This window comes from Pagrus pagrus (genome assembly GCF_965226575.1).
Source record: "Pagrus pagrus genome assembly, chromosome: 8".
Taxonomy (NCBI): domain Eukaryota; kingdom Metazoa; phylum Chordata; class Actinopteri; order Spariformes; family Sparidae; genus Pagrus; species Pagrus pagrus.
In genome coordinates this window covers 1,627,325-1,654,541 of record NC_140192.1, presented here as the reverse complement: position 1 = coordinate 1,654,541, position 27,217 = coordinate 1,627,325, and the positions used below count along the sequence as shown (strand labels likewise).

General features: G+C 44.1%; 1 protein-coding gene across 4 annotated transcripts; it reads left to right on the top strand.

Annotated features, from left to right (window-relative positions):
* The first annotated feature begins 133 nt into the window (after positions 1-133).
* Positions 134-24,799, top strand: pxnb (paxillin b). 4 transcript variants are annotated; one of them, XM_084359409.1, is made up of 14 exons: positions 134-278; positions 16,669-16,877; positions 17,877-17,962; positions 18,068-18,207; positions 18,283-18,469; positions 19,165-19,279; positions 19,395-20,630; positions 21,652-21,918; positions 22,022-22,444; positions 22,587-22,748; positions 22,877-23,050; positions 24,081-24,162; positions 24,253-24,401; positions 24,482-24,799. In XM_084359409.1, exons 1-14 carry the CDS (start codon positions 266-268, stop codon positions 24,746-24,748), a joined length of 3,510 nt encoding a protein of 1,169 aa, XP_084215535.1. In that variant the 5' UTR covers positions 134-265; the 3' UTR covers positions 24,749-24,799. The 4 variants fall into 4 exon arrangements, with proteins under 4 accessions (XP_084215535.1, XP_084215537.1, XP_084215536.1 ...); XM_084359411.1 differs by lacking the exons at positions 19,395-20,630; positions 21,652-21,918; positions 22,022-22,444; XM_084359410.1 differs by lacking the exons at positions 22,587-22,748; positions 22,877-23,050; positions 24,081-24,162; positions 24,253-24,401; positions 24,482-24,799 and having other exon boundaries at positions 21,652-22,188.
* Positions 24,800-27,217: the final 2,418 nt, after the last annotated feature.

Genomic DNA, 27,217 nt, shown 5'->3' with positions numbered 1-27,217 from the left:
TCTTCTGCTGTTATTTATTTACACATGTAGTTCTCTGTCCTGGCCGCTAGGTGTCGCCCATCGCCGAACCCCCGTCAGTGCGCGCTCTGGTAAAAGTACACATGCACATATCGCGGCGCGTTCACGAGCCGTCCTGACCAGCAGGACCTGAGCAGAGAAGAAGAAGAAGAAGGAGAAGAAGGAGGAGAAGAAGAAGAAGAAGAAGAAGTTCTGAGAGTTCATAAACAGACGAGGTTCTGACCCGCAGTGAAGTCAGGCGGCCATCATGGACGATTTAGGTGAGTTATTTTTAAAGACTTTAAAATGTTTGTGTCCGGCGGGAGTGAGCGAGCCGCGGGCAGCAGGGCGGAGGAGTCGGTCCAACGTTACGACCAGATTTCACGGTAGAAAACCGCTTGTGGGTCAGAGAAGTCACTGTGCTGTGAGGGAAAATGGCTGTTTTCTGTCTGTACCGCTACACAGTTGATGTCCGACACGTTAGTCACAGTTTACCCGCTTTGTTCGAGCTGTAAAGCATCGTAGTAAGTTAGCGGCTGGACTCTGCTAGCCGTCACCTCCACCTCCTGCTCAACAGCTCTGCCTCTCTGGACCGTTACTGTCTGATCACAGTTAAACTCTGTCCTGCTCATTTACATTAACTGTTAACGATGAGTGTGTGTGTGTGTGTGTGTGTGTGTGTGTGCCAGAGGGAGGAGATGCTTGGCTGACATTTTGACACCCAGCTTTAAACTTTACCTCCTCAGCTTCTGCCCCCAGGCTGCTCATTCCAGCTTTGAAGTGCTGGAGTCAACAGGCCTCCGGTTCAGACTGAGCTCAGCTCTGTTGCTGCTTCATACCTGATACATACACTTCACTGTCAGAGACATTTCATTTGTGACCGTGAGAGCTGCCCTGCAGTCCTTTCTTCTCACAGAAAGCCTGGATACAGGAGTCAAAGATGTGTTTAAGAACAATAGAAACACTGGGGATTGCAGTGTGTTTAAAACAGACTGTATGTAATTAGACTGACACTCAGTTAAAAAGAAGAAAACAGCCCAAAGAAACGTAACATTTCATCTGACTGCGTCAAAGCTGCTGACACTTTCTCCTGGAGGTGAAACAGAAGTAGTTAATGGGAACTTCCTGACCTCGTGCTCTTTCCTGTTGATTTCTGCTACATGGCAGGTTTTTTATAAATTAGACTGTGTCCGTCAGAGCTCCAGGGTTTCACTGTTTCAGGTGCACATGCGCCCAAAAACCTGTCAAGTGAGACCAAACATGATCATTAGTGTCACTGGTGTACCCGAAATTGAGGTTGTTGTAATGTGTTGTTACGTGTGCTGAGATTTAAATGAAGAAAAACATACATTTATTCCTGTTTACAATCATTTAAAGGAGCACTGTGTCATAGAAGTAGAATAAATGTACTGAAAGTAAACTAAACTAAAAGCACTAGCACACAACACGTCTAAAGTGGGTGGCTTGGTGTATTCAAGGTCTCCAGAAGCCCCGAGATCCCAAACTGATTTGAAAATATGTTAGTTACTTTAGACGGGGTGCGTGCGAACGCTTTTAGCTTAGCAGCAACAGTGAAGATATTTGGCTCTAAAACAGTGTAAAAACATTTTTTTAAGTCAATAAAGTTATTTAAAAAAACAATATTGATAAATATCAGCCGATATGCACATTTTTCTTTTGCATCATCCCTCAAATGTTGTTTTCAAACACTTGAGACAAAGATATGTAACGGTAAAAGAAAATTTCAAAAGTTTGATAGTTAAGTACACGTAGATAAATTACCCCGAGCAAATTTTTCTGCATTATAATCTCATATCAGTGAATATCAGACAGCATATAAGCTGATATATCGATCGAGCGCTGCTTGAACCCAGGTTATTTTTAAGTATTTTTCTTGAACATTTACTCAATTACTGAAGTTGCTGAATTATTTTTCTGTCAGTCGATTAATCCCCTAATCCTTTCAGCTCTACTACGAGCCCTGCATCCAATACCAGCTGATGACAATCAATAACATGCACTGAGCTCCGTGCAGTCTATCAGCTCCATCTATTTTCTGTGCCTCACTAACCGTTCACCTCTTCAGTTCATTGGCTCGTGACCTTTGGCACTGAACCTCTGAACTTCTAAATTTGTTGTTATAGTTCCACCAGCTGGTCGGTTTGCTATATTTACTTTGCTAATTCAGAATAAAGCCTCTCTAAAGCCTCTGACAGGTATCTGTAGGAACGCTCCTCAAGTATAAAGGCAGTAAAATGGGTTTGGTGAATTGTTTAAGTGGAGAGACGTCGGGACACATTTTGGCTTTGGCCTGCAGAGAGAATACCTTCAGGGTACATTAGATGCTCGAGCTGCCGTGGGCCAGTGAAAGAGCTGATTGTTTGCCTGAGAGGGAGGCTGCAGCAGCGTGAACAGCAGGCTGAAGGAGGGGGCGAGGCTGCGGAGGAATGTCGAACATCACTCTGTCAGGGTCCAAGGCCAAATACTCTCTGGGTCATGACTCACCTCCTACCAACCACTACGCCCCATGCACGCTGCCTCCAGAGGGTCTTCCTCGCTGTTTCGGGGCATGGTGTCCTGAATCCTGTTTCTCGTTGTGATAGAGTGAAGTGAGTAGTACATGAGGCGACAGTAAGGGTTGTTTCATTGTATCGTGGTCCTACAATAGCTACAGCTTGCTTATGTCTTGGTAGCTAATTAGCTCGCTTTTTAATGTAACATTGTTACTGCTGCTTTGTGCATGACAGTCCTGCATTTTGACATATTTCAGTGCTGCATCCCCCCCTTCGATGGTATTCGACACCCTAAATTTAAAGCATAAGGTCACCCAAAAGTAAAATCCACTAATTATCTCCCCCACCCGTGCTGATGGAAAGTCAGGTGAAGTTTCGTTGTCCACAAAACATTTCTGGAGCTTCAACAACTGAAGTAGCTGGGGACAAAAAAACATCACATGGCTTCACGCGTCTGGCGTAATCCAAGTTTCCTGAGGCCCAGAGATCCCAAATTGGTTTGAAAAGATTTATTTACACCCTTTCTAAGGCTGCAAGTCTTCACTGTAGCTGCTCAGATAAAAGTGTTGGCACGCATCGCGTCTGAACTGAGCGCACAGGCATAAAGAATCAAATCAGTTTGGGATCTCTAGGCTGGGATTCCCCCGGACGAGCTGTACGGAGCCATATGATGTTTTTCCTTTTTAAAACAAGTCCCCAGCTACTTCAGTTGTTCAGGAGAACGCTGCAACGTTGTTTTGTTGTGAAGCTCCAGAAATGTTTTGTGGACTACGACTTTGACGACTTCTGATGACATATGAGGGTCTTGAAGGGTTTTCCCATTTCATAGGGGAGATTTTAACCACCGCCTGTTGGAAATCTGCTCTGAGCAGAGGGAGGCTCTAAAATGAAACTTGTAAATAGGGTTGAGCTTTACTCAAACATGTTCCTCTGGTATTTGCAGTCTTTTGGAGATTGTTGAAAATGTCTTTCATCTTTGAGTCCGACAATCACAGAACTGTAAAGTTAAATAGCTTCCAACTGCTCTACTGTAATTATTTCAAGTATTTTGTACACATCATGTGGCAAACGCCTCCCACGTCCTCCCTAAATATACTTTAACAAACCATGTTAAATATTTGTAAATGCTTTCTGACTGCTCTTCCAGTAAACCCCCGGCTAACGAGCCCCCACAGGTCCTCGAGGCTCAGTAGTGACTGACAGGTCTGCACGGAGCTGTTTGGAAACCTGATCAGAGTTCATCCTGGTTATTGATCTGCCCACGGTGCTCGACACTCGAGGAACAGGACTTCCCTCAGCGGAGTGAGAGCGCTCTTTCAGTCAGTGTTTTACAGTCCGGACCAGGTGGTGACCGGGCCTCGCTTCACTGTAGTGACAGATGTGGCCAAGGGGACGAGTCCTCACCCAGATGTGGCACAGTGTCCTCTGGTTGTCCTGCTCTTGTGCTTCATGTTTGTGGTGTTTAAGAAGGAGCTCCTCTCTCTGTGAATTCATCAGGACTGTGTGAGGTTCAGGCAGACTGACCTCACTGGGCTGTAGAGCTGCTTCTTGTCTGCAGGTTAACACTGAAGAAGCTGGATTAGTTCAGACATGCACTGAGCTGGAAGGTCGTACATAAAGTGAGAATAACACTCTCCTTTTGGCTGTAAATTCCCATTAAATCAGCTGTTCACAGATTAACAGTGAATCAAACCTTGAGCTGGATTACTGACGCTGCAAAGGGACCTCAAAATCCCCACGTTGACGGTGTTTGGTAATATGCTTGGTAATTTAAGCTCCTGTGTTTTTTAGCCGGGTCCAGACTCTGATGCTGCCTAAAATGCTGGATTGGCATCAGCGAGTGTGCAAATCTATACACCGATCAGATATGACAACATTTAGTTACACTAATAAAATGTGGATGTTTTCTTGCTGCACAAGTAGCCAATATTAACCACAACCGACTCCTGTAACTTCAAGCACATGTCGGCAAACTTGCATTTGCCCTTAAACAGATAGATAGACTTTATTGTCCGTCCCAACTTTGACAGAAATTCTCCTTTGACAAGGCTCAACAATACACATGATTCACATTTAAGACAGTTTAAAACACACAAAAGGGGGACGGTCAAAACAGCAACTGATAAAAACAGTTAAATTAGTTTCACCAAGATAAAACAAACGTTTTCTTTTCCCAGAAAAAAAAACTTCTTCTGCTCTAAAACAGTAGCCTACATAACAAGTTGCTTTCTTTTAGAGAAATGAAGAAGAATTGATTTCCTGGAAAAGAAACGTCTGTTTTATTCTGGTGAAACTACTTTAAAGTTGCTTATTATTGCAGTACGAGCCTCTCGCCTGTATTCTGCAGACACACTGAGGCCCATGTGTATCTACAGGAGGTAACAGCTGCACCTGCTACACATGCCTTCAGTAAACACACAGCCGTCCTGTTAGATGTTACCACTGTTGATAGTTTGAGTCGATCACCTCGCAGAGGACGGCCTCTCCTCCAGCAGCGGGAGGAAGACTTGGCCGTTGCAGCAGCAGCGTGCTCTTAAATGTTTGCAGCGTTTACACAGCATACCAGAAGATCTTCGAAGGTCTTCAGTGGTTTCTGTGTCCCAGTGTGTCGGCTGCACAGAGTTAGTGTTACCAGACTAGCTATCATCACCCCATGAGCGCTGCGAGGTTAGTGCATACCAGCCCTAACCAGCTAGAGGGAAGCTCCGGACTGTAAATCAGTCTCGTTCCCGAGCTCCACACCCATCCTGTTCTGGGTCTGGGGAAGAGAGAGCTGCATGGCTGACCTCATCGCTCAGGCAACAGACCCTGCCCCACATCCTGAGGAAACACAGGAGGAAAACAATGAGCAGAGTCAGAGCTGGAGGCCAGCGAACACTGGCGGAGGGGCAGCTGTGGTCCTGCAGGCTGTGATCCTGCTGATAACAGAGTTGTTGCTTCAGTTGCAGCTCGCTTCACTCTCTTCCTCCTGTTGGGCTGTTTCCATGTTCCTGGCCTTGTAACTTGGCCCAGAGAGCAGCGCTGATTATGTTCCTGACAGTTCTGGGTAATGCCGAAGGAATCTGCTGGATTGTCCTCACGTTACTCAGGCTGTGGGACACTACAGGGCATGTTCAGAGACGGGGAGCTCCACAGGAAGTCTCACTTCTGTTTACTAAATACTCTTTCACTTTTAATATCCATATAAACGTCCTCCTGTTGTGTTTCTAGAGCTGCGTAGCAAAGCTGAATGTCTGAAATGTGTCCGTAGCAACGAGAATTGAAAACAAGCCGGGCTGAAAAATCATTTTGCGATTATTTTTGCGAGATCATTTCTGCGTCACATTTTTTAATTTCACAAAAAAAAAAAAATCTTAAAGTCATGATGACATGAAATTCATTGTTGTTTTCAAACATCTGGAGAACAAGATTTGTAGGACAGAGCATCTCTGCAGCTCTACTGCACTAAACGACTCGGTCAGTGTTACAATAATACCACTTGGAAATGCTGAGGGGGCGGAAGTTTGCTTGTTTTCTCAAAATAGTGTGTCCATTTTGATATCATACTCTGGCGATACCCAGAAGAACTGAGATGATAAGTCGACCAATTATTTAGTTGATTATCAGCAAAGAAATCTGCAGGTGTGTTAATAAGTTTTCAGCTGTTCCCGTCATTTTTAAAAACAGATTTTCAAGAATAAATCAAAGTCAAAATCAAAAATCACATTGCCTCAGTGGGCTTTACAATAATTAATTATTCATGTGTGACGAGGTATTTTTGCTTTATTTTGTTTACATAAAAAAAAACAATGCGAATCAAACGAAGAGGCAAGGATAACTGTGAGGACAAAATGTACAACCAGTGTAATAAAGGCAGCAAAGATAAAGTGAACATCCAAGTGAGACAGAAGAATAAAAAGAAGTAATTTTTTAAAAGTGCAGATTGATTAATTCTCTCGTTGCCTCGCCTGTGAAATTTAACTGAACATCTTTGAGGTTTTTTTTACTCTTGATTGGAAAAACAAGCGATTTAATATGTCGACTCCGCTGTGTTTGATATTTTCAACTATATTCTGACGTTTTAAGGATCAAACACAATCAAGAAAATAATCAGCAGATTGATCAATAATTAAAATAATTGTTCAGGTGAAGTCAAACTTCATCCGCTGAATAAATCCATGCGGAGTTTGTTGTTTAACGTTCTGCTCTGTCGTCGGCCGGCTGCACGTTGGGAGTGTGGTTTGGTGTTTGAGCACCAGAGAGACAACGCAGCCTTTCTTTGAGCGTCTTCCTCGTCCGCCCAGTTAAACTCTCTCATGGCACAAAAGGCTCCTCACTGACATACGGTCCTCACACATGCAGGCTATGAATGTGTCCTCAGTGACTGGGTGTTACATCAGTCCTCAGACTTTCCCCTGTCATCTGATTTACTGCTCTGTGGGGAAGCTTCGGCCTTTATTTTGGTCCAGCAGCGCTCTCTCGGGGGGCGTGTCATCTTTCGGATATGGGGCTGCTCGGCAGGGTATTTTTAGGTGTGTTTATTTTGAAGTAATCACCCGAAGATGCTTCTGCGGTTCTGATAGTATGCTGTTACACTCATTCATCCTTTGTCTGGGTGGGCTCGTGTATTATACTGTAGCAACCGGAGGACATCTGTAAGCTGTGAGGCATTTATTTGGATATTTCTCTCGTCATTTCATCTGCTGGTCCATTTTCTCTGGTTTACTCACATTCTGTCTCTCTGACCCTGGCATCTCCCCCTCCTCCCCCTCTCCACGGCCCCTGCCTGTCTTGTTTGATATAAATATCGCGTCGGGTTGGCCTGATGGGGTAGGGTTTCTTCTGGGGCTGTGCTCAGTTCTGCTCTCTTGCTCCCCGGCTATAAACAGGTGAGCTGTGGACCCTGTTGGCCCACATGTTAATAGACCAGATTAGACAGCCGGGTCATTCCCTGCCAACTAACCTAGAATTCAGAACTCGTTTCAGACAAGTCTGAATGTGTGAAATTAAATATGTGCATTGAGTTCAGGAACTAAGATTAATATTTTGTCCACAGAGAAAAAGATAGGATTGTTTAGCATGAAACAAACCAAGCCAAGTTTCCTGAATCCAGTGAAAAACAGGCTCAGTAGGTATCACACAACGATGGAAAACTTTTAAGTCTGCTCGCTTAGGAAACCCTCGTTCTTCTCATGGATTTTCTTGAAAAATTTAATGTGAAAACTTAAAAATACTTAAATTAATGGGACCAAGTTTGAAAATATGAAATAATGTGTGCACTGAGTTAATGAACCAATACATTTCGTCCACATGGAAGGTCTGTTGCTTGAGACCGACGTGAACAGCAGACATTCATGGATGATTCTTGATCATCGGGCCCGTTGTGGTTGTTTTAGTAAAATGTGCTCTCCTAGAAAATCACCCCAGTCATTCTAGATTGGACCAGACCTTCTCTTCCCCAGCAACGACGGTCCCCACCCTCGCCCGCCGCCCTTCACGCATTGCACCTGACCCCATTTCTCTCCCCTGCAGGTGGTGGGTCCATTTTGTTTCTCCTCAGGTGGGCTAACCGGTACTCCTTCACTTATGTCGCTGATTCATGAGGTCTTTGAATCGCTCCTTGTCTGGTCCCTCCCCTGGGAGACCCTACCAGGATCTATTGCTCCTGACAACATGGCTCCCAGGATCACAGGGGGACACAAACCCCACCACCACGTTAAGCTCATGATTCTTTGGGGGGAACCAAAATATCACAACATCAGTTATTTCTAATGTCGTGCAGTCAAGTCAGAAAGTCAGATTGAATCGTGGATTTGAGGATGTGATGAATATTAACACTTTCACATAGAAACATTTCTATAATATATTAATACTACACACAACCGACATGTTACAGGAGCTCTGTGAAACTTTCTGTGTTGTGCTGGAAGCCGGTTGCTAGTTTATTTTAGCGGACTTCATTTCTGAATTAACGTCGGCTACCGTTACTCTCTGTTAGCAGAGCAGAGACAGGCACCAACACGAGGTCCTCGAGAACGTGCAGAAAGTCACATCCTTTGGACTGTCGCATAAAACCCGACCAGAGTCCTCCATCCTTCACAAGCATGTCTACAAAGGTTATGTAGAGCCCCTTTAAGTTCTGAAAATGAAAGATTTATAGTTTCCAGTGTAAAACAGGCAGTTGGTGAGGCTGAGCACACATACACACTTGACTAAAAAGGGTTTTCCAAGGTCCCGTTTTACATGACTTTCTTTGGAGAAACTCCATGACGTGAACTCGGAGGGCCAAGGTGAGTTGGTGTGGAGCGACCCGGCCCTGGTTCCCTCCCTCCCTCCCTCCTGCCTGCACTGTACTCTCTGCTCTGTGGGAAACGGGCAGTAAAAACATTGACATCTCCCTTATCCTGGAATTCAAAGCATGCTGTAGTTAGTGGAACGGCTCCTGTAATTGTCAACACATTATTTTCATTTTCTGCACTGACAGATGGTGTTTTGTATTCGAGCACATTCCTCACCAGCTCGCTACCTCAAATCCGGTGGTATCGGAGGAATGTGTGTTCTGTGTGAGTAGGTTTTATTACAAAGCATCATTTTGAGTCCCATTAAGACAGGTCGGCTGGTTTCACTGGATTACAGCGACTGTACGTACCCTCCCCAGAGCCACCTTCCCCGTGTCCGCGGCTGATTGCTTTCTTTCTCTGAGGCTGGAGGAATGTGAGGAATTCCTCGTGTACCTTCGCTCCAATCTGATAAAGACTGCAGGACTGTGGCAGGGCCTCGGCCGGGTCGGGGGGGTGCACAGGCAGGACTGAGCATGTACCCACGGCCACAAGAATGTGTACAGTATCCACATTACATGAGGGTTGTTTGTTGAGCTTAATGAAGATTAGTTACCACAGTGTGCCCGCAGATGTTTCCCCTGACAGACTGAGCCACTGTTGCAGTAAATCTGTGTATTGTCTGACTTGAATTAGAAGTCATATTCTGTTTGATGACAGCTTTATTCCTCCAGACGTTGCACAATGGACTATTGAGTCAGGATGCTGTTAGAGTGGAGTTGGACTTTGTCCATTGTGGCTCCTGCCCCCTGTCTGGAATGGAAAAGATTAGCCTGTTGCTTGGCTTACCGTGCATGTTTGCATTCTCAATACTTCGAAGTTTTCATGGACCGTAACTTCTCTGAGACTGACGAGGCATGTGTCCATCCTCGTGCCAGACTCGATGCTGCCCTCCTCAGGGAGATGAAGGAAGCATCTTCAGTCTTTATCCCTTTGTGACCTGCAGTAAATGAGTGCAAAGAGGTTCACTTAAAGAGGATGTGAGCTGGAAATGATTGATTTAGTAGTAATCATACTTTACTGATGCTAAATTAAAACAGGTCTTCATTAAAGCTGTGTGTAACAGCAGAATCCAGCAGGTGTATGGCTGAACAGTTAATCGAAAACTAACAAAACCACAACGCGGCGAAGTGCAAGATCCAGAAACAAAAAGCTGTAAATGAGTCACAACATAGTATTTTAAATGAAGCGCTGTGCTGCTTCAGAGATGCTCCGACCTGCACATCAGACACTTATATTGAGCTTACTGTCCCTCAAACTCAGGCTGGAGTGCCGGTCATGTAACCCTAACCCTATAAATCAAGTGTGAACCTCAAACAACAGAAAGTGGAGAAAGTCACCAGATTCCCTTTAAAAAAAGCTAAATTTTGAGACTTGTAGCGTCAGGAGAAACTTTACAAACTGTGTGAAACACTGTCTTCACTATCTGGGCCTTCTTGTCCATTCAGCAAACGTTATACATGAATGTATTTGTTACTTTGTGTGATAAACGTGAGATCAGATCTCAGGTGGTCACAAGACGTGTGTCAGTTTAAGGTCAGGTGTGAACAGACGGGCTTGAAGCCGTCCACTTAAGATCGGATCACTCAGGACGGATGATGAAATCAAACAGTCTTTCTCTCTCGAACGCACCTGTTCAGCCAGTCGCCTCCGCCCTAAACGTCAGTTAATTAATAATAATAATAATAGTAATAATAATAATATGTAAGAGGACAAACCGTAACAGAGCTATGACATATTCAATCATCTGTCTTCGCTCACCTTTCTTTCCCTCAGGTGTACATAACTACAGGTTAATATCTTCTTTTGAGATGCAAAAATTTAAATGTTATCGTTTATCTTGAAGAAGGGAATTATTGGTTATTGCATCAGCTGAAAATGATCCATATCCCTTAAATCTACATTTAGGGGTTTGAAGCAGGCATTAGACATTACAGTTTGATTTAAACAGAGTCTAGCTGTGTATAAATGCCCCCTGTGGAGATGTACTGAGTCACACACGTGTAGTATCAGCAGATTGTGGAGGTTATAATGAGTCCAGAGACCAAGTCACAAACTTGGCTCAGTCTAAACGTTCTGTTGGACCTCGGGCAGTACAGCTGTCCTCTCTGTTAAGGCCACCGACAACTTTCTAGGAATACATCCCCATAATTAGTGCGTCTGGAGGCATTTTATTCTCTAAGTTGTGCTACAGTGGAGATCTAAACCCCACACTGTGTTTTCTGTGACTCACCTTTGTCCCAAAACCGGCGGTGGTGTTTTTCTACGTGGAGGCTTTTGTTTTATGAGTGACAAAGTCAACTTCAGGCAGACCTTGTTTAGCATGTCAGCACCAGGTGCAGATTATTTTGAGCTGGTCGGGATATTTCAGCACATTTGCACAGACATGAGCTACTCGCTGAGCTGAACGCTTTAAATAGTCCTGTGCTCCCATGTGGTTTAAGTCAAACTTCATGACTTCAACATTTAGCTGCCGGGAAGGATCTCCCTCTGGACTGAAGACTCTGATGAAGAGTAGTGGAGGAAGGTAGTGGACGTTTAGGTGGAGACGTCTGTTTCTGTGTCCACGTCAAATTAAATTTACAATCTGACTGTATATACAACACTGCAGTGTCTAGTTTAATGTGTCTGATCACTTTTAGGAGAAGAAATGTCAAAATAATGTCCCAAACTGCAAAGTCGTCAGTCAGTGTAACGGTCCGCACTTATGGTCCAGATAAAAGGGGGAGAGTTAATATGGAGTCATATATTTTGACCTGAAGAAATATTATTTTTTTAAATAATTTTTGTATTTTATTTTATTTGTTATTTTTTTCCTAGATGCCGTTAAACAACATCTGTTTTCAACATCATCTTCTGCTGTCGATTACTCAGGAGTGTTGTTAAAACTAATTTAATCATCGAGACTAAAATTTAAAACACTGCAACAATGAGAACAGTGACAGAGTCACGAACCACAGTCATTCAGTCTAACAGGTATATTTATGTAAAACAGTCATTACAATTTATAAAATAGTATGTGATCACACTATATTTAATCGTATTTCAAATAAAATCCCTCCTGAAAATGTGTGAAACACTTTTTGAACAATGGTTAATTAATATGTGGCGGCTGCGTCATGATCCTTTTTAAAGGAGCATTATGTAGTTCTGAGAAGAAAGTTGAAGTCAGAATTTTAATATTTACAATATTAATGAGTAATAATAAAAACTTTGTTTTCCATTAGTGAATAAACGAGCTGTTCTCAGAGGACAATAAGGTCCCAGAACACTGTTTGAAGATAGAAAGGTGGCAGGGTCCGCCACATATAAACAAAGTAAAACAGTATAAGTTGTGTTGTCCTCTACGGTCAGTTTGTTTATTCAGTCATGAAAACAAAGAGATTGACCGAGTGCTCCTTTTAAACAAATAACATGAGCCTTTTATTGTGTCATCTAACTATTGTTTTATGTTTTTGTATATAAACTGTTTATGTCACGCTGGATGATATTTAAGTGTTGGAAACGTATGATCAGCTTTTACTCATTTAAATAGTAAATTAAACAGGAAACATTCTAATACACAGAAGAAAAGAGACATTTTTAAGTTGTTTTTTTCCTTTTTCGTGTTCGATGCAGAGACGAATGAGTCTTCAGTTTATCACACTGTTCTTGTAGACTTATCCCAGCTCATTGTGAGTTAAACAGTAGAAATCATAATCATTTAATAACGATAAAAAAACTTTATTTCTGTGATATACGTTTATTTTTGACAACGGGAGTAATAAACAAACACAATAGACAAAGAAGAAAATAAAAAAAACATGTAATCAGTAACAATAACCAGTCATGAGTCAATTAAATACAGTTTCTTTCTGTTCAAAAAATAAACTTTATTCATATTTTTCCAAACAAGGTTACAAAGTGCTTCACAGGAAGAAACGGCAGATAAACTCTAAATAAACCAACACGAGGATTATAAAACATTTGGGGGATAACAAAGTTAAAAAATGTGACATGACGTGAGAAGAAACCCAACAACTTAATTAAGGATTCATGATTGTCCTCCTATAAAAGAGAAGCTGTCGGTCTGATGCATGTTCAGTTAAACCCCGCTGGTCGTGTTTACCTGACACACACATTTAAAGGTGTAAATACATTAATCAGGTAGAGTTTAAGTGTTTGTTATTAAGATGAAGGAGAGCGTCACAGGTCAGCCGGTCGGACTCCTCCCCTCAGTAAACTGGCAGCGTGTCATCACTGCTGGCTGCTCACACCATCTCTGTCTGTGCTGCTGTCTGCTGCACGTTAGCCACTGAGGATATTACAGATACAGCAAGCGGGAAATAATGTAAGTACACACACCGGCTTTTTAACTGTCTGTAAAGGATGAATGATTCCTGGGAGAGCTGCTTAGGATGAACGTTGACACAGACGGAGAGAAAGTTTATTCTCGGCCTGATAGATTTTCTGTGTAAATGTGTTCATACTCGCTCATTGTGGACGGTATGAAGGAAGTTTCACTGGGAGAGTATTCAGTGATGATCCGCTGTGTCTTTTAGTTCGGATGATACAAAGACAGAAAAATGTTTAGTTCACCTCTTAATAATCTATCGTCACTTAATTAATGTCCCACAAATATCAATAAATATATTTTATTAGAATTAGATTAAAAAAAAAAGTTATTTGTAGGAGAGCTGCAAAAAGTTATCAACCAAACGATTAGTTGTCAACCATTAAATTAATCGTTAACTATATTGATAATCGGTTTGAGTAGTTTTAAGAAACAGAAAAGTCACATTTCTCTGATTCCTGTTTCATAGATGAAAGAAATATTTTGTCATTTTCTGACATTTTAAAGACCAAACTGCTCATCAATTCATTAAAGACAATAAACAACACGTTAATCATCAATGACAATAATCGTCAGTTGCAACTTTAATATCCAGTTTAGAAAAATATAAAACAGAAAATCCTCAAATTGAATTAATTGATTAGTTGATTAGTTGTCTATTTTGATAATCAATTAATCGGTTTGAGAAATTTCATTAAGGCAAAACATTTCTCTGATTCCAGCGTCTGAAATGTGGATGTGTTCTTGTTTCGTTCCTCCTCTCTGACAGTAAACTGAGTATCTCGAGCTTTTGGAAACACTGATCGACATTTTAAAGACCAAACAACTGAATGATCAACACATTGATCCACAATGCTAATAATCGTTAGTTGAAGCTTTAATATCCAGTTTAGACAGAAAATCTTCACATTGAAGAAGGTGACAACTGAAATTTAAGCATCTTTTCCTCCTCAAACTATTAAATTTACCTCCATCTACTTTGATAATTGATTAATCGGGTTGAGACATTTTTTTTTAAGGAAAAATAAATCAAAATTCTGATTCTGGCTTTTTAAATGTGAATATTTTCTGGTTTCTTTCCTCCTGTTGAAAGTAAACTGAATATATTTGGGTAAATTAAGACATTTGATGACACTGATGGACATTTTTCACCATCTTCTGACCAAACAACAATGAAAATAGTCATAAGTTGCAGATAATGTCCAGCTGCCATCTGCTTTTATTCCTTTTCCAAACATTAAAGAACGTATTTATTTTATTTGCAGACTTTTCTTAAAACACTTTTCGTCAGCACACATTTTAAATTCAGTTTGACACTCTTTTTCTGGAAGGCGCCGACCGACCTTTTAGCCAGTTGGACAGTTTGGACCTGCTTCTCTGGTGTTCTGAGTTTAAAAGTGCAGCGATTCCTTGAAACAGACTGCAGCCGCTCAGTTCGGAGCTCCTGTAGTGTAACCGTATGCAGCCGGTGACTGCGGTCTATTCTGGACGGGCCGAGGATGGATGGATTGTGTGATGTAAGAGTCTATTTTGTTCCTGCGTTCCAGCGAACACTCAGCAGGGTAACGCTGACTGCACCCCCTCAACCCTGGACTGGAGTCAGAACCACTTTCTGTCCGTCTGCTGCTTTGTTCCCAGCAGTCCGTCACAATCAGAGACTCATCAAAGACTTGAATTACTCACAGAGGTATAATAACGACAGAAGAAGCTCAGAGAAGGGAAGCTGTCTTTGTCATCAGGGTTGTATTTATAGTGTGGACTGATGGAAGAAGTATGTTGGGGATTTCACGGGGGTCTAATGGGTTTAGGTATGAAGTTCGGTGATGAACGGGGCCACGCTGTGTTGATGAGAAAGCTTATTTTAGCGACAGACGGGAATGAGAGACCGAGTCGCCGCTATTGTCTGTTTACAGCCTGACACCACAGTCAGTAGTCGCCACAGTGAAGAATTCATTGGTCTCCAGCCCAAACATGTTGGTGAAAAACACTCGAGGACTTTGTCTCTGAGGGGACGACTGTGTCGGCTGGTTATTCAAACTCACAGTATGTAATTTCTGCTACAAAACAAAAGAAAAGATTGAAGTTTTGTGGGATCATGGGAGTTGTTGTCTTCATTGTTAAACAGCCATGATGAGAATCTGTCTGTGTTACTGTGTTAGTAACGTTATTTTTAGCTCGCTGACTCCCTTCGTCACTGTCTGAAGCCCCTTTCACACTGACTTTTGTGACTGAGAGTCACAGGGGTGGATCCGGGGGACAGTTTCGTGCCTCCTCTGATCCTCCAGCTGAGGTAGTAACAGAGAACAGAGGCGAGGCGACGTCTGTGTGTGAGGGTAAGATGGCAGCGTGGGACAGGAGTGAGACGGTGACAACTAAACACATCCTTCACTCAATAAATAAACGTCCCACACTTCAACCCACAGAGCAACGTTACAGCACCAGACGACAGTAATGTGGTTGCAGGTCGTGTCTTCAGCATCTTATATGAGGAAAAAAATACAGAATTTATACGTAGAAAAGTGTCTGTCTTCCTGTCTGTCATCCTGTCTGTCCTCCTGTCTGTCCTCCTGTCTGTCATCCTGTCTGTCCTACCGACTCTAGATCAACAGTGTCTGTCCCCGGCAGTGAGAGCCAGGCAGCTCCTGCTGCTGACTGGACGTCATTACGTGACGAGATTTAGAGCAGAAACCTTGTATATACTGAGTCTTCAGTGAACTTCCCCCCTGAAAACAGCGTCACTCTCTGGGAGTGAGAGTCAGACAGGGTCCTCTATTTACTGATGGTGATTATGTGATGAGTTCATGTAGAGCAAAAAACTTCCCTTTGTCACTTTCCATGATGCATGATGGGTCAGGATCTCAATCTCAACATTTTATATCGGCATCCATATGATTATAAACGGTCTGCTGAGACGTTTTTAGATTTACAGGTGGAAACGCATGATGATGTGTACCGTCATGTGTCTTTTGTCCCACAAAGCTGGCCTGCTGTATGAAATGACGCTCTGGAGCGGCGTTATGCCGTTTTAACACAAAACCTGGGATGTAGAGTCGAGCAGAATATCTGTCTCAAAGGGGCTTTACTATCTCCTGGAAGTTAGTATTGAAGGAGTATTGAAGTACACAACTCGACAAAATATAAAACATTTTTAGACATTTTAATGCAGAAATGTTACGTATTATGTCTTTAAATGAAGGTGAGATATGGACAGATTCACACTTAAAGCAAATAGAGATGTACTGATACCATTTCTTCCTTTTCAATACTTAAACTTGCAAAGTATCTAGTATCTGGCCGTTTATGGATTTTTGGCTGCTGGGTAAAAAAATCTGTGTTGCGTACAGGTGTGCAGATATCCCATTTCTGAGAAATAAATGATGTGGTATCTGTGTATTTGCTGATATTTCCAGTACCGGTGACGGCTCTGGAATAACCCTAAAATCAAATGCAACACTTCACAAAACACCGCGATGATGTGTAGTAAAAGTTGAACTGTGTGATCTTTCAGACGCGTTGCTGGCGGACCTGGAGTCGACTACGTCTCACATCTCAAAGCGACCTGTGTTCCTGTCTGAAGAGACGCCGTACTCCATCCCCACCGGAGGACACTCCTACCAGGATGTGTCGGGTCCACCTCCAGTCCCTCCTCCACCCTCAGCCGAGGCTCTGAACGGCTCCCTGATAGAGCAGCCGGACTCCCACCACTCCTCTCAGCAGGTACGTCTCTGTAGGGTCACGATGGCCAACATTTTATATCACGATATTTAAATTTAGAGTTCTGAAGTGTCCAGATCTCACTGGATAATGCTCAAAATAAAGGATATGTGCAACACAGTAATGCGGTTGAATCTCGTGCCTCGGCAACTCATTTCTTTTTTTTTTACCTTCTTGTTATAACTTTGACTAGTTTGGCTCGACTGTTCATCCTGTTCTGTTATCTTCCCGAGTGTCCTGCTTTTGTTCTGTCAAAACACTTTGTAAACTCAGTTTTTAAAGGTACTCTACAAATAAAGTTATTATTATTGTTATTAGAAAAAACTGAAAATCAATCAAAAAAAAATAGTTGCAGCCGCCCTGTCGGTGTCCACTCTTCATCACACTTCGGCTCCTTTAACTGGGTTGTTGTAGTTTCTGTCTGACCGCTTGTATAGAAAACAAATCACCAAATTTAATGAGGAAAACACACGACGACCCGGTCAGCTCTCCCGCCCACCGAGTCTTTGTGAACTTCGGCCTGGAAAACAGGATCCCTCTCCAGCAGTCAGAGCCTTGAACTAAACTTGAACTGTGTCTTTGTCGGTCTCCACGCTGCCTGATGGGTCAGGATCTCAGTCACAACACTTTATAACAGCATCCATGAGATTAGAAACCCAGCTGAGGCAAGTTAAACCCACACTAACAAAGACCACACATCAACGTTATGATGTGTATTTCAGGTTCTGGTTATTGATGACAAAAAGTATTTTCCATTCCAAGCTCAGGATTAAATTTTCCATGTTTTAATACACTGGGAATCATTTTAAAATGTCAGCCGCTCCTGTATAGTGAAATATACAACGGGTGCTCTTGAGTTTAGAGGGTTAGATAACAAAATGTAGATAAAACATTCAAAGCCAGAAGTATTTTGTCATGTCTGTGTGCATGATCTGAGGGAGGCAACATGTCCAGATGAATGTTAAATGAAAGTTTTCTGCCTGTCTGATGAATCGTCTGCAGTCGTTGGGTTCAGCCCAGAAGAGCTCCTGGTCCAGAGACAGCAGCAGCTCCCCGTTGTCTCACATTGAAGAGGACCACGTCTACAGGTACGCTGCTGCACTCTGAACATGTTGAGAGTAAACAGTATCATCTGTCACTTTCCTCTGGCTGTAGCTGCTGTCAGCAGATGTCTCTGTCCGTCTCCTCTTCAGTTTTCCAAACAAACAGAAGTCGTCAGACTCGTCAACGGCAGCCATGACGTCGGCGCTGGGCAGTAACCTGTCAGAGCTCGACCGGCTGCTGCTGGAGCTCAACGCTGTGCAGCAGAGCTCCCCGTCATTCCCCACCACAGGTACACACAACACCCTCAGCCTCACTGCTTCTGTTGGTGCTGAGCAGACGTAGTTATACTGTCATGTGTCTACAGAGGAGGCAGCTCCACCTTTACCGTCCTGCAGCATCACCCACTACGAGAACGGCAGCGGCCCGGACATCATGGTGAGCCCGCCGCCTCAGGAGAAACCCAAGAGGAACGGGACGAGTCGGCCGGAGGAGGCCCGACCGTCCGTGGAGAGTCTGCTGGACGAGCTGGAGGGCTCGGTGCCGTCTCCCAGGTACACCAAGTCCACACAGTCTGTCCTCCAGTGGAAGTTCAGATACTCTGGTAAAAAGTAGAAGTCCTGATTCAACTCCTTTACTCCAGTAAAAGTAATAGAGTACAGGCTCTGACATGTACTCAGAGTATCAGAGTAAAAAGTCTCCCTCTGAAGGACATTTGTGCTCAAAGCTAACTGAAGCTCACGTCATATTAATATAATTCAAAGACTATTAAAGTTAAAGGTAGAGTCAATAGGATTTGTCCCAGCTGTTCCTGAATGCACCACAAAGATAGTTGATAGTTGAGTCTCATTCCCAGGACGTCAAACAGCCACATGTTGGGTTGGCAAAGCGTCCCGAGCAGCAATAAAGAGAGAGAATAAGAAACTCTCTGCAGATACAAGACACTAACACGCCTTTTCTCCCCATTCCAGCCTCCCTCTCTGTCTGTTCACGTCTTTGTTTCTACCAAATCTTTACTTTATTGATATCAAAGTGTCAAGTTTCAATCTACTCTGTAAATAAAGGAACAGCTTCTTCTTCTTCCTCCGTTTTATCAGATTTTAACAGAAGATGTGAGAGAAACTTCATCATGATGTTGACGTTGTGTTAACTAGACAAACATTTTGGTTTGTCATCTTGTGGGAACTTAGACGATACATATTTTGAATTCTCCCGTTGAATATCTCATATTTTAATTTGTGTTTTCCAGCCCTCCGGCTCGCCACAGTGATCTGGACACACCCTCTCAGCAGCAAGCCAGAATTTCAGCTTCCTGCGCCACGAGAGAGCTGGATGAGCTGATGGCCTCTTTGTCTGACTTCAAGGTACGAAGCCGCCTGAGGGAAATCTGGAGGCTTCACTTTATCTTTACACTTTCACTTCTCCTGTTGATTCTCTGTCCTCTTCCTCTTATCCTGCCTCTGCTTCTCTGTCCTGTAGCCCAGCTCTCTGGGCTCTCTGCTGGAGCCAGCAGCAGCCTCCTCCAGCTCTCCTCATCCTCCAGTCTCTTCCTCCATCACCCCCGTGGCTTCTCCTTTCCTTCTGTCCCACCCGTCTGCCTGTGCCTCTCCTCTCTTCTCTCTGCCTGCCGGTCTAGAGCTGCACATAGATGAGGACGGAGGAGACGGCGTGTCGGTGCCTCACCCGAACCGTCTCCCTCTGCACAGTCCCATATCCTCTCTCTCTGCAGCCAGCGACCTCGACCTGGACTCCGTTGTTGACGTCTCTCCCAACATGCTGTCCTCCCAAAACAAGACTCTGCTCGTCCTCTCTCAGTCCAACCTGATGAGAAATAGTCCAAGTCCCTCCAACACCACCACCACCCCCTCTCTTACCTCAGTTAACACCGTGCTGGACCACAAGTCCTCCAAGTCTCCGAGTCCGTCTGTAGAGCGGATCTCACCCTCAAATACTGTCGGTAAACTCTCTGACACTATGAGCAAAGGGTCTTCTTCCTTTCACGACCTCGATTTGAGTTTCTCCCCATATTCTTCAAAAAACCTCACCCCTCCTCTCTCAGCTCCGAAGACTCCCTCACCCCTTCCTGTCTCTCTCTCCGTATCTCCCCCTTCTGCACACGCCTCCTCCAAAACATCCTCACCCTCTCCAGTCTCCTCTCTGATGGTGCCCTCTCTCAGCTCCAGCAGACAGCTGTTGGAGTCGGCTCAGAGAAGCAGCCCCCTGGCGGTGCAGGCGCAGCCCTCTCTGGACGAGGCGCTGGACAAGCTGCTGGCCATGAGTTTTGCACAGAATCACACGGCGGCACATGTGGAGGAGCCCGAGCTGAACATGGAGGCTCAGTGTCTGGGCAGAGGGATGCAGGAGGTGCAGGAGGAGCTCGTCCTGCCCGTCGACAGGAACAGCGTGCAGCCGGACACGTTCACCAGCGCCACCAACACCATCACAGACGAGTCTGTGGACGGAGGCACTGACGGGAACGGGGATCTGGACTGGGCTGACGAGGAGCTGTCCATGTCCTTCCACGATGGATTTGACGGCACCATGACGCCGTACACCGAGAGGCCGTACACAGACGGCAGCATGACCCCGCTGACAGAGGCCAGCTGGATGGATGAGTCCATGACCCCGTCCTCCTGCCCCGGGACCCCTGATGTGGCCCTGGACCTGCCCCTGCTGCAGACTCCCAACATAGACCGAGTGTCTGCATCAGGACACGTACGCGCCGACACAACATCGATGTGTTCTGCTCACATTTTGTTTTGTTTTTGGCTTTTTACTCAAACTGGTGCTTCTGTACGAGCCGGCTTCTCTGAGGGTTTTTACTCACGTGTCACGATTTCAATTCTTATTCAGAAATCGTTTTAAATGATCTTTCTATTGTGAATGAAAATCAAAGACAGGATCCCTCAAAGGTACAAAAAAACAACAACCACACAGTAGAGCGCATACCTCCACCAAGTCCAATCAAACATCAAATAAAACATATTTAATCCTTTATTGACTTTGATTTGAGAAACTAACTTCGCTGTGTTCAGCCTCAGAAGACTGGAACAAAATGACCTGACTGCCTCTACAGAGGAAGCAAAGAAAGAAAATACTAATTACAACGCACGATAAAGAGAAACACTAACAGCTGCTGTCAATGTCAAGCTTCTTGTGTTCGACGAGTTGAGCTTGTTTAATGAGAAAATAATAAACAGGACGTGGAGACGTAATTTCTCTCCCAGATGTCACAAACACCAACAACTCTGACTTTGAGCTTTTATTGGGCGCCTTTTAAATCACAATGTTACGATGGTACCGGGCTCAGCAGCTCCTCCGTGTGGCAATTCAAAGTAAATAAGGAAAACAATATGGGAATGTAAGTTATCTAACTAGACAGCTTTTTCATGCTTTTTATTTTTTAGATTTTTAGAAACGCTGCTGTGAAATCTGTAATTTTAAGCTCCAACAATCCCCCCAAAGGTTACAAAATCCTGGAGGGACAGAAATGTCAGCCAGAAGCCAGCCGTATAGAACGAGTTCTCGCTTTAGCTCACTGTTTTTTGCACCGCTGCTCAGCATGTAGTCCACGGTGGTCCTCACCTGTTTGCTGTGAAGTTGATGTGACTCAGTTTTGAAGGACGAAAGCATGCGAGTGTGACTGTTGGCCCACTGACTGCATCCTGCCTGTGACTCACCCGCTGTCCCTGCCTCAGCTGTGGACGTATGATGAGACGCTCACATCCCCCCTCAGATCAAATCAGTGATCAGACGCACGAAGGAGACTCCCAACGTTCACCCCATGTTCAGAGACGGTCACCTGCGCAGGAAGATGGGACCCATCATCGTAAACAAGAACACCTCTCAGGACCGCCTCATCGAGGAGCTGCAGGGAAAGTTCGGGATCGGACGCTCGGAGCGACGACGTAAACAGTGCGACGATTGGCTGACGGAGGGCGTCATCGTCATGTCCAAACCGCAGCGTTCCCGCGCTGACGGGGCCGGCAGTGAGGTGGACAAGGTTTGCTTCAGTGTGCTCGACAGTTTTCCTAAAATATTCTGCATTCACTTTCACTTCTCTCGACGTTTCCTGCTTTCTGTTTTCTCTTCTTCTTCTTCTTCAGATCATAATCCCTCCTGAGTCGCCCCTCCCCGTGAGGAAGGTGCTCCCCCCTGTCTCGCCCCCCGCCCCTCGCCGCCCTCCTTTCTTAGAAGAACCAAAGCGACCCTTCCCCGTCCAGCAGCTCCCCGTCCCCATACCACCACCACCACCACCACCTCCACCTCCTCCTCCACCTCGCTCTCCCCCTCCACACCCCCCACACATCAGGGAGCCAGTTCCTGCTGCACCTCGGCACATTATACAAGCCTCACCTCCACCTCCACCTCCCCCGATTCAGGAACCTCCAAAACCACAGCCCCTTCCTCCTGTTCTTAAAACCCCAACCCGGCCTCCACCTGTAGAACCAGTGACACCAGCTGCACCTAAACTCCTGGTGTCCGTAGGCTGCCAAACAGAGTACGACCCAATCTTCCCTCCGATGCAGGCATGAACACCGACTCTCCTCCCTCCTGTTCCTCACAAACCAGGATTATTTTAAATCTTTTAATCGTTCTTCATTCAGTCACATTTCTGTCTGTTGGGCGCAACTTCAACACATAACTGTCTTCATCCTTTAACCGTTTCAGATTATGGCCCAGGGGAAGGGCGGTGTTCCCGGTGGCCCTCCCACTCAGGTCAACAAGCTGGACAACATGCTCGGCAGCCTGCAGTCTGACCTCAACAAACTGGGCGTGCAGACGGTCGCTAAAGGCGTGTGTGGAGCCTGCTGTAAGCCAATAGTGGGACAGGTGAGACGCTTCAGTCAACCAAACATTTCTGGAGCTTCACATCGAAACGGCGTTGAATGTCTGTTTTATTTCTGTTTACACAGCGTCCCTACATGTGTACCTGTAACACTACTTTCCTGTCTGTGCAGGTTGTGACTGCGATGGGCCGGACGTGGCACCCTGAACACTTTGTGTGCACACACTGTCAGGAGGAGATCGGCTCCAGGAACTTCTTCGAGCGTGAAGGACAGCCGTACTGCGAGAAAGATTACCACAACCTGTTCTCCCCACGCTGCTACTACTGCAACGGGCCCATACTGGATGTGAGTCCAGTCACTGCTGCTGCCACGTGTCATCACCTCTGTTGTTATCACAATCAACAAACAAGAAGACATACAGTGATGTAGTCTGTCGTCCTAAAACCCAGAAATCAGTTAAACTTTCTCATCCTGTCCCCTCGTCTCAAAGCCTGTGAGTGTGTTGAACGTGTTTTCAGTTAAATGAGTGAAATGAGGTGTGAACAGGCTGAACATCATTTAATGTCCCACAGTTTAATTATAAGCTGACTCTGACCCATTGTTAATGCACACAAACTGGAGAAATTAGAAACTGTAACAAGGTTTTAATTTTATCATTGTGTAAAATAGATCAAAATATTACCTCGAACCTTTTATATATGATGAATTAATTTGCAAAAACGGATAAAAGACATCCTACAATGAATAAACACCTGTTTCATTGGTGCTCTCACACAAAAAAACATGACTTGGGATGATAAATACAAACTAAGTAATAAAATAATGAATCAAAACCTTCATGTTATGTTATTTATTCTCACAAAAACCGAGGTGCAGAAAAGGACAAATTCAGTTTGAGCTGACATCATTTCGATGATTTGTTTTTAAACTAACATAAAATATATGTTGTTGTTCGAAGAGACGCCTCTAAAACTGATCAGAAGTCTATTGAAAATGAAGCAGTACAGGTGTGAAACAGATTATATACAGTAAGAAACAAGTGTGTGTGACAGTGCTGTGACTGATTTGCTGTTAACAAGGCATATAATGTATCTAGTCACAGAAAAGCCTACACACTGCGACAATCTGATAATATTTTTTATACAAAGAAAAGAATAACTTGGTCTAATATTTGCCGATTTTAAGAGAGGGGACGGATAAAAAATATTTTCTCGCAGGCAGCGTTTCACAAAGTTTAAAAAGTCTCTCTGACTCAACAACTCACAAAACTTCAGGATTGGTCAGGGAGTTACTGAGGAGGACGGAGATCCGATATCATCATTTATGATCCAGATCAAAGTATCCAGTTTTAATAAATGTTGTTGTGTCTTCTCAGAAAGTCGTGACGGCGCTGGATCGAACATGGCACCCTGAACACTTCTTCTGCGCTCAGTGTGGATCCTTCTTCGGCCCAGAGGGTATTTTATAATTACTAGAACTAAAACTGTAGTTTGTGGTTGAATTCTGTATAAAACTGATTAAAATCTCTGCGCTCTTCTGTGATCAAGGCTTTCATGAAAAGGACGGGAAGGCGTACTGCAGGAAGGATTACTTTGACATGTTCGCACCGAAGTGCGGCGGCTGCGCTCGAGCCATTCTGGAGAACTACATCTCAGCGCTGAGCAGCCTGTGGCATCCCGAGTGTTTCGTCTGCAGGGTCAGTTTCCTCACTGCGCCTCTATGAGATGATTTAATAACAGCCGTAGTATAACATCACGACTCTCTCTTCGTTCGCAGGAGTGCTTTACCCCGTTTGTGAACGGCAGTTTCTTCGAGCACGACGGCCAGCCCTACTGTGAAGTGCACTACCACGAGCGCCGCGGCTCGCTCTGCTCCGGCTGTCAGAAGCCCATCACGGGCCGCTGCATCACAGCCATGTCCAAGAAGTTCCACCCGGAGCACTTTGTGTGCGCCTTCTGCCTGAAACAGCTCAACAAAGGCACGTTTAAGGAACAGAACGACAAACCGTACTGCCACGGCTGCTTCGTCAAGCTCTTCAGTTAGGGGGCTAACAAACGGCGCTATGTGAGGGTCGGGGCCGAGGTGGAGCGAGGGAGGGAGCGAGGGAGGGAGCGAGGGAGGGAGGGGGCGGGACTAACTGAATCAAAGAAGGTCGTCTGTGTTCTGATGATGGCGTTGGAAGTGTGTATGGATCAGGTATGTGCATGTGGTTCAGTCTGCCAGCTAAAATACTTTGAACTTTGTAAACGTGACGCGGAAATACTCGACACTCAGAGGACAGTGAAAAGCTTCAGTTTAAAGGAACAGTTCACCCAAGTTTGGGAGTTCACAAAACATTTCTGGAGCTTCACAGTGAAACAGCGTCGCAGCGTCTCCTAAACAACTGAAGTAGCTGGAGACTTGATTTAAAACGGAAAAACAAACAAAAAACATATAAAATGGCTCCATACAGCTCGTCTGCTGTAATCCAAGAGTCTGCTGAAGCTTTGAAATCCCAGACTGATCTGAAAAGACGTTAACACCCTCTTTAAGCTGAAATCTTCACTGTAGCTGCTGAGATAAAACCGTTCGCTCACATCTCGTTAACGAGGGTGTAAAAATAAATAATAATGAACAATATGGACGTGGAGTAGACTCATCCTCGAGGGACAGAGACGTCAGTTTTACCTGAACGCTTTGATAAATATAATATATATTTATCTCGCAGCTACAGTGAAGATTTCAGCTTAAAAAGGGTGTAAATAACGTCGGATCAGTTTGAGATCCTCAATTTTCTTTTTTAGGTGAACTGTTCCTTTTAAGAAAGAATAAAACCTCTGAAGGTGACGTACATTTTTTTAAATCAACACTAACATGCAGAGAGCCGAGGTTTATTTTCTGAATCATCCTGTTGGATTTTTAAAACGGACAGCGGCTCCTTCTGCTCTGTAACCCTCTCGTCTCTGTAGTGTTTCTCTCAGTAGTGGTGAAGTGTTGCTGAACACTGTAGAATCCATGAAATACTCTGTGATGTGTTCGACACGTTGCTCACTGGCTGAGCGTGTCCTCTTAGAAACCATAGAAGAAGAAATGTAAAGTCGGTGAGCTGCAGCCGGGAGCAGCGACCTGACGGCTTTAACACAACAGCACAAACTGTTTTCACAGCAGATGAGTGAAGAAGGCTTTTAGGTACTTTTCCCTTGAAGTTCGACAGATGTCTCTGTAGCTTTAACTGCCGTTCACTATTATTTTATATGTGTGAAATTGATTTTAGTGTCTTCAGACTTTTACAGACTCGATCACTCATCAGAAAATACCTGACATTAAAGACTTTAGAGGTCCAGTGTGAAGGCTCCAGGAGGATCTGTCTGCAGAGGTGAAGCACAATATTCATAATGATGTTTTCATCAGTGTATAATCAGCTGAAACTAAGAAGCGTTGTGTGTTTGTTACCTTAGAATGAGCAGAAAGTGTTTGTGTTCGTCTTCAGCCTGAATCATTTGACAAATGACACAAAATTATAAAGACCCGTGAGACACTGACGGGAACCTGAAGCTGTTTCATCCACCTGAGCTGACTTCACATCCACCTTTGATAAAAACATTTTACCTGCAGAGCACGAGCTGCTCGGTCGCCGCCTCGATCTGAACATTTGTTTTCTAACTTTGGTGTTTTAACGTTTTAACACAACTTTGACTTCTGCAGGTCGGTAAATTGAGGAAAGAGGAAGTTGGACAGAAACTAGATGGAAATGAAAATGTCTTGATCGGCAGAAGTTGAGCAGAAAACAGTCGGAAGTTTCCTGGAAATGTATTGAAGAAATGACCAGTTTATTTATTTAGTACTTATTGGAAAATAGCAGAATATTATTATTATTATTGAATCATGTATATTTTGAGGTAATTGTGGTGATTTGGGGTTAATTTCAATTTTGTTACTTGGGCATTAAAACTTGCGTAACCATGAACTGTTTACCTGTAAAATGAAGTGTTTCTAGGATGTAGAGATGGTGCGACCTCATCGCTAGACGCTCCTCAAACCTTCACACTGGACCTTTTTAAAGTTTCTTCTGTAAATGAATCAAGATTCGAACGAATCAGTTTTCCAGTTTCCAGAATCAGAATCTCAAACACAGCTGTTGTTTTTTAATCCAAAGTCAAACCGTGCATGGATGAATATTTTGACAGCGACTGAATACTCTGACTCTGTTCGTCGTTCAGTCGCGTCACGTCCTCGTGCTGCCAAATCATTCCTCGTCTTTTCACAGGAGAAAAGAGAAAACTGTGTGAGGTGGAAGCACTCGCAGATATTTGGGAGAATACTGTGCATCTCTTACACTCACTGCTTCTGAGCATCCTGACTCTGTTTTTTGTAAATATCCGACGCAGTGCTGACGCGTTCAGCACGTCCACGTGTTTAATAACCACTCAGTCAAAGAGAGCGAAGATACTTCGGTGTCTTTGGTGTCGTTACTGTATCGAGAAGCGAATGAATGTTGAAAAAATATGAAAGAAGAAGAACATAATGGAAGAA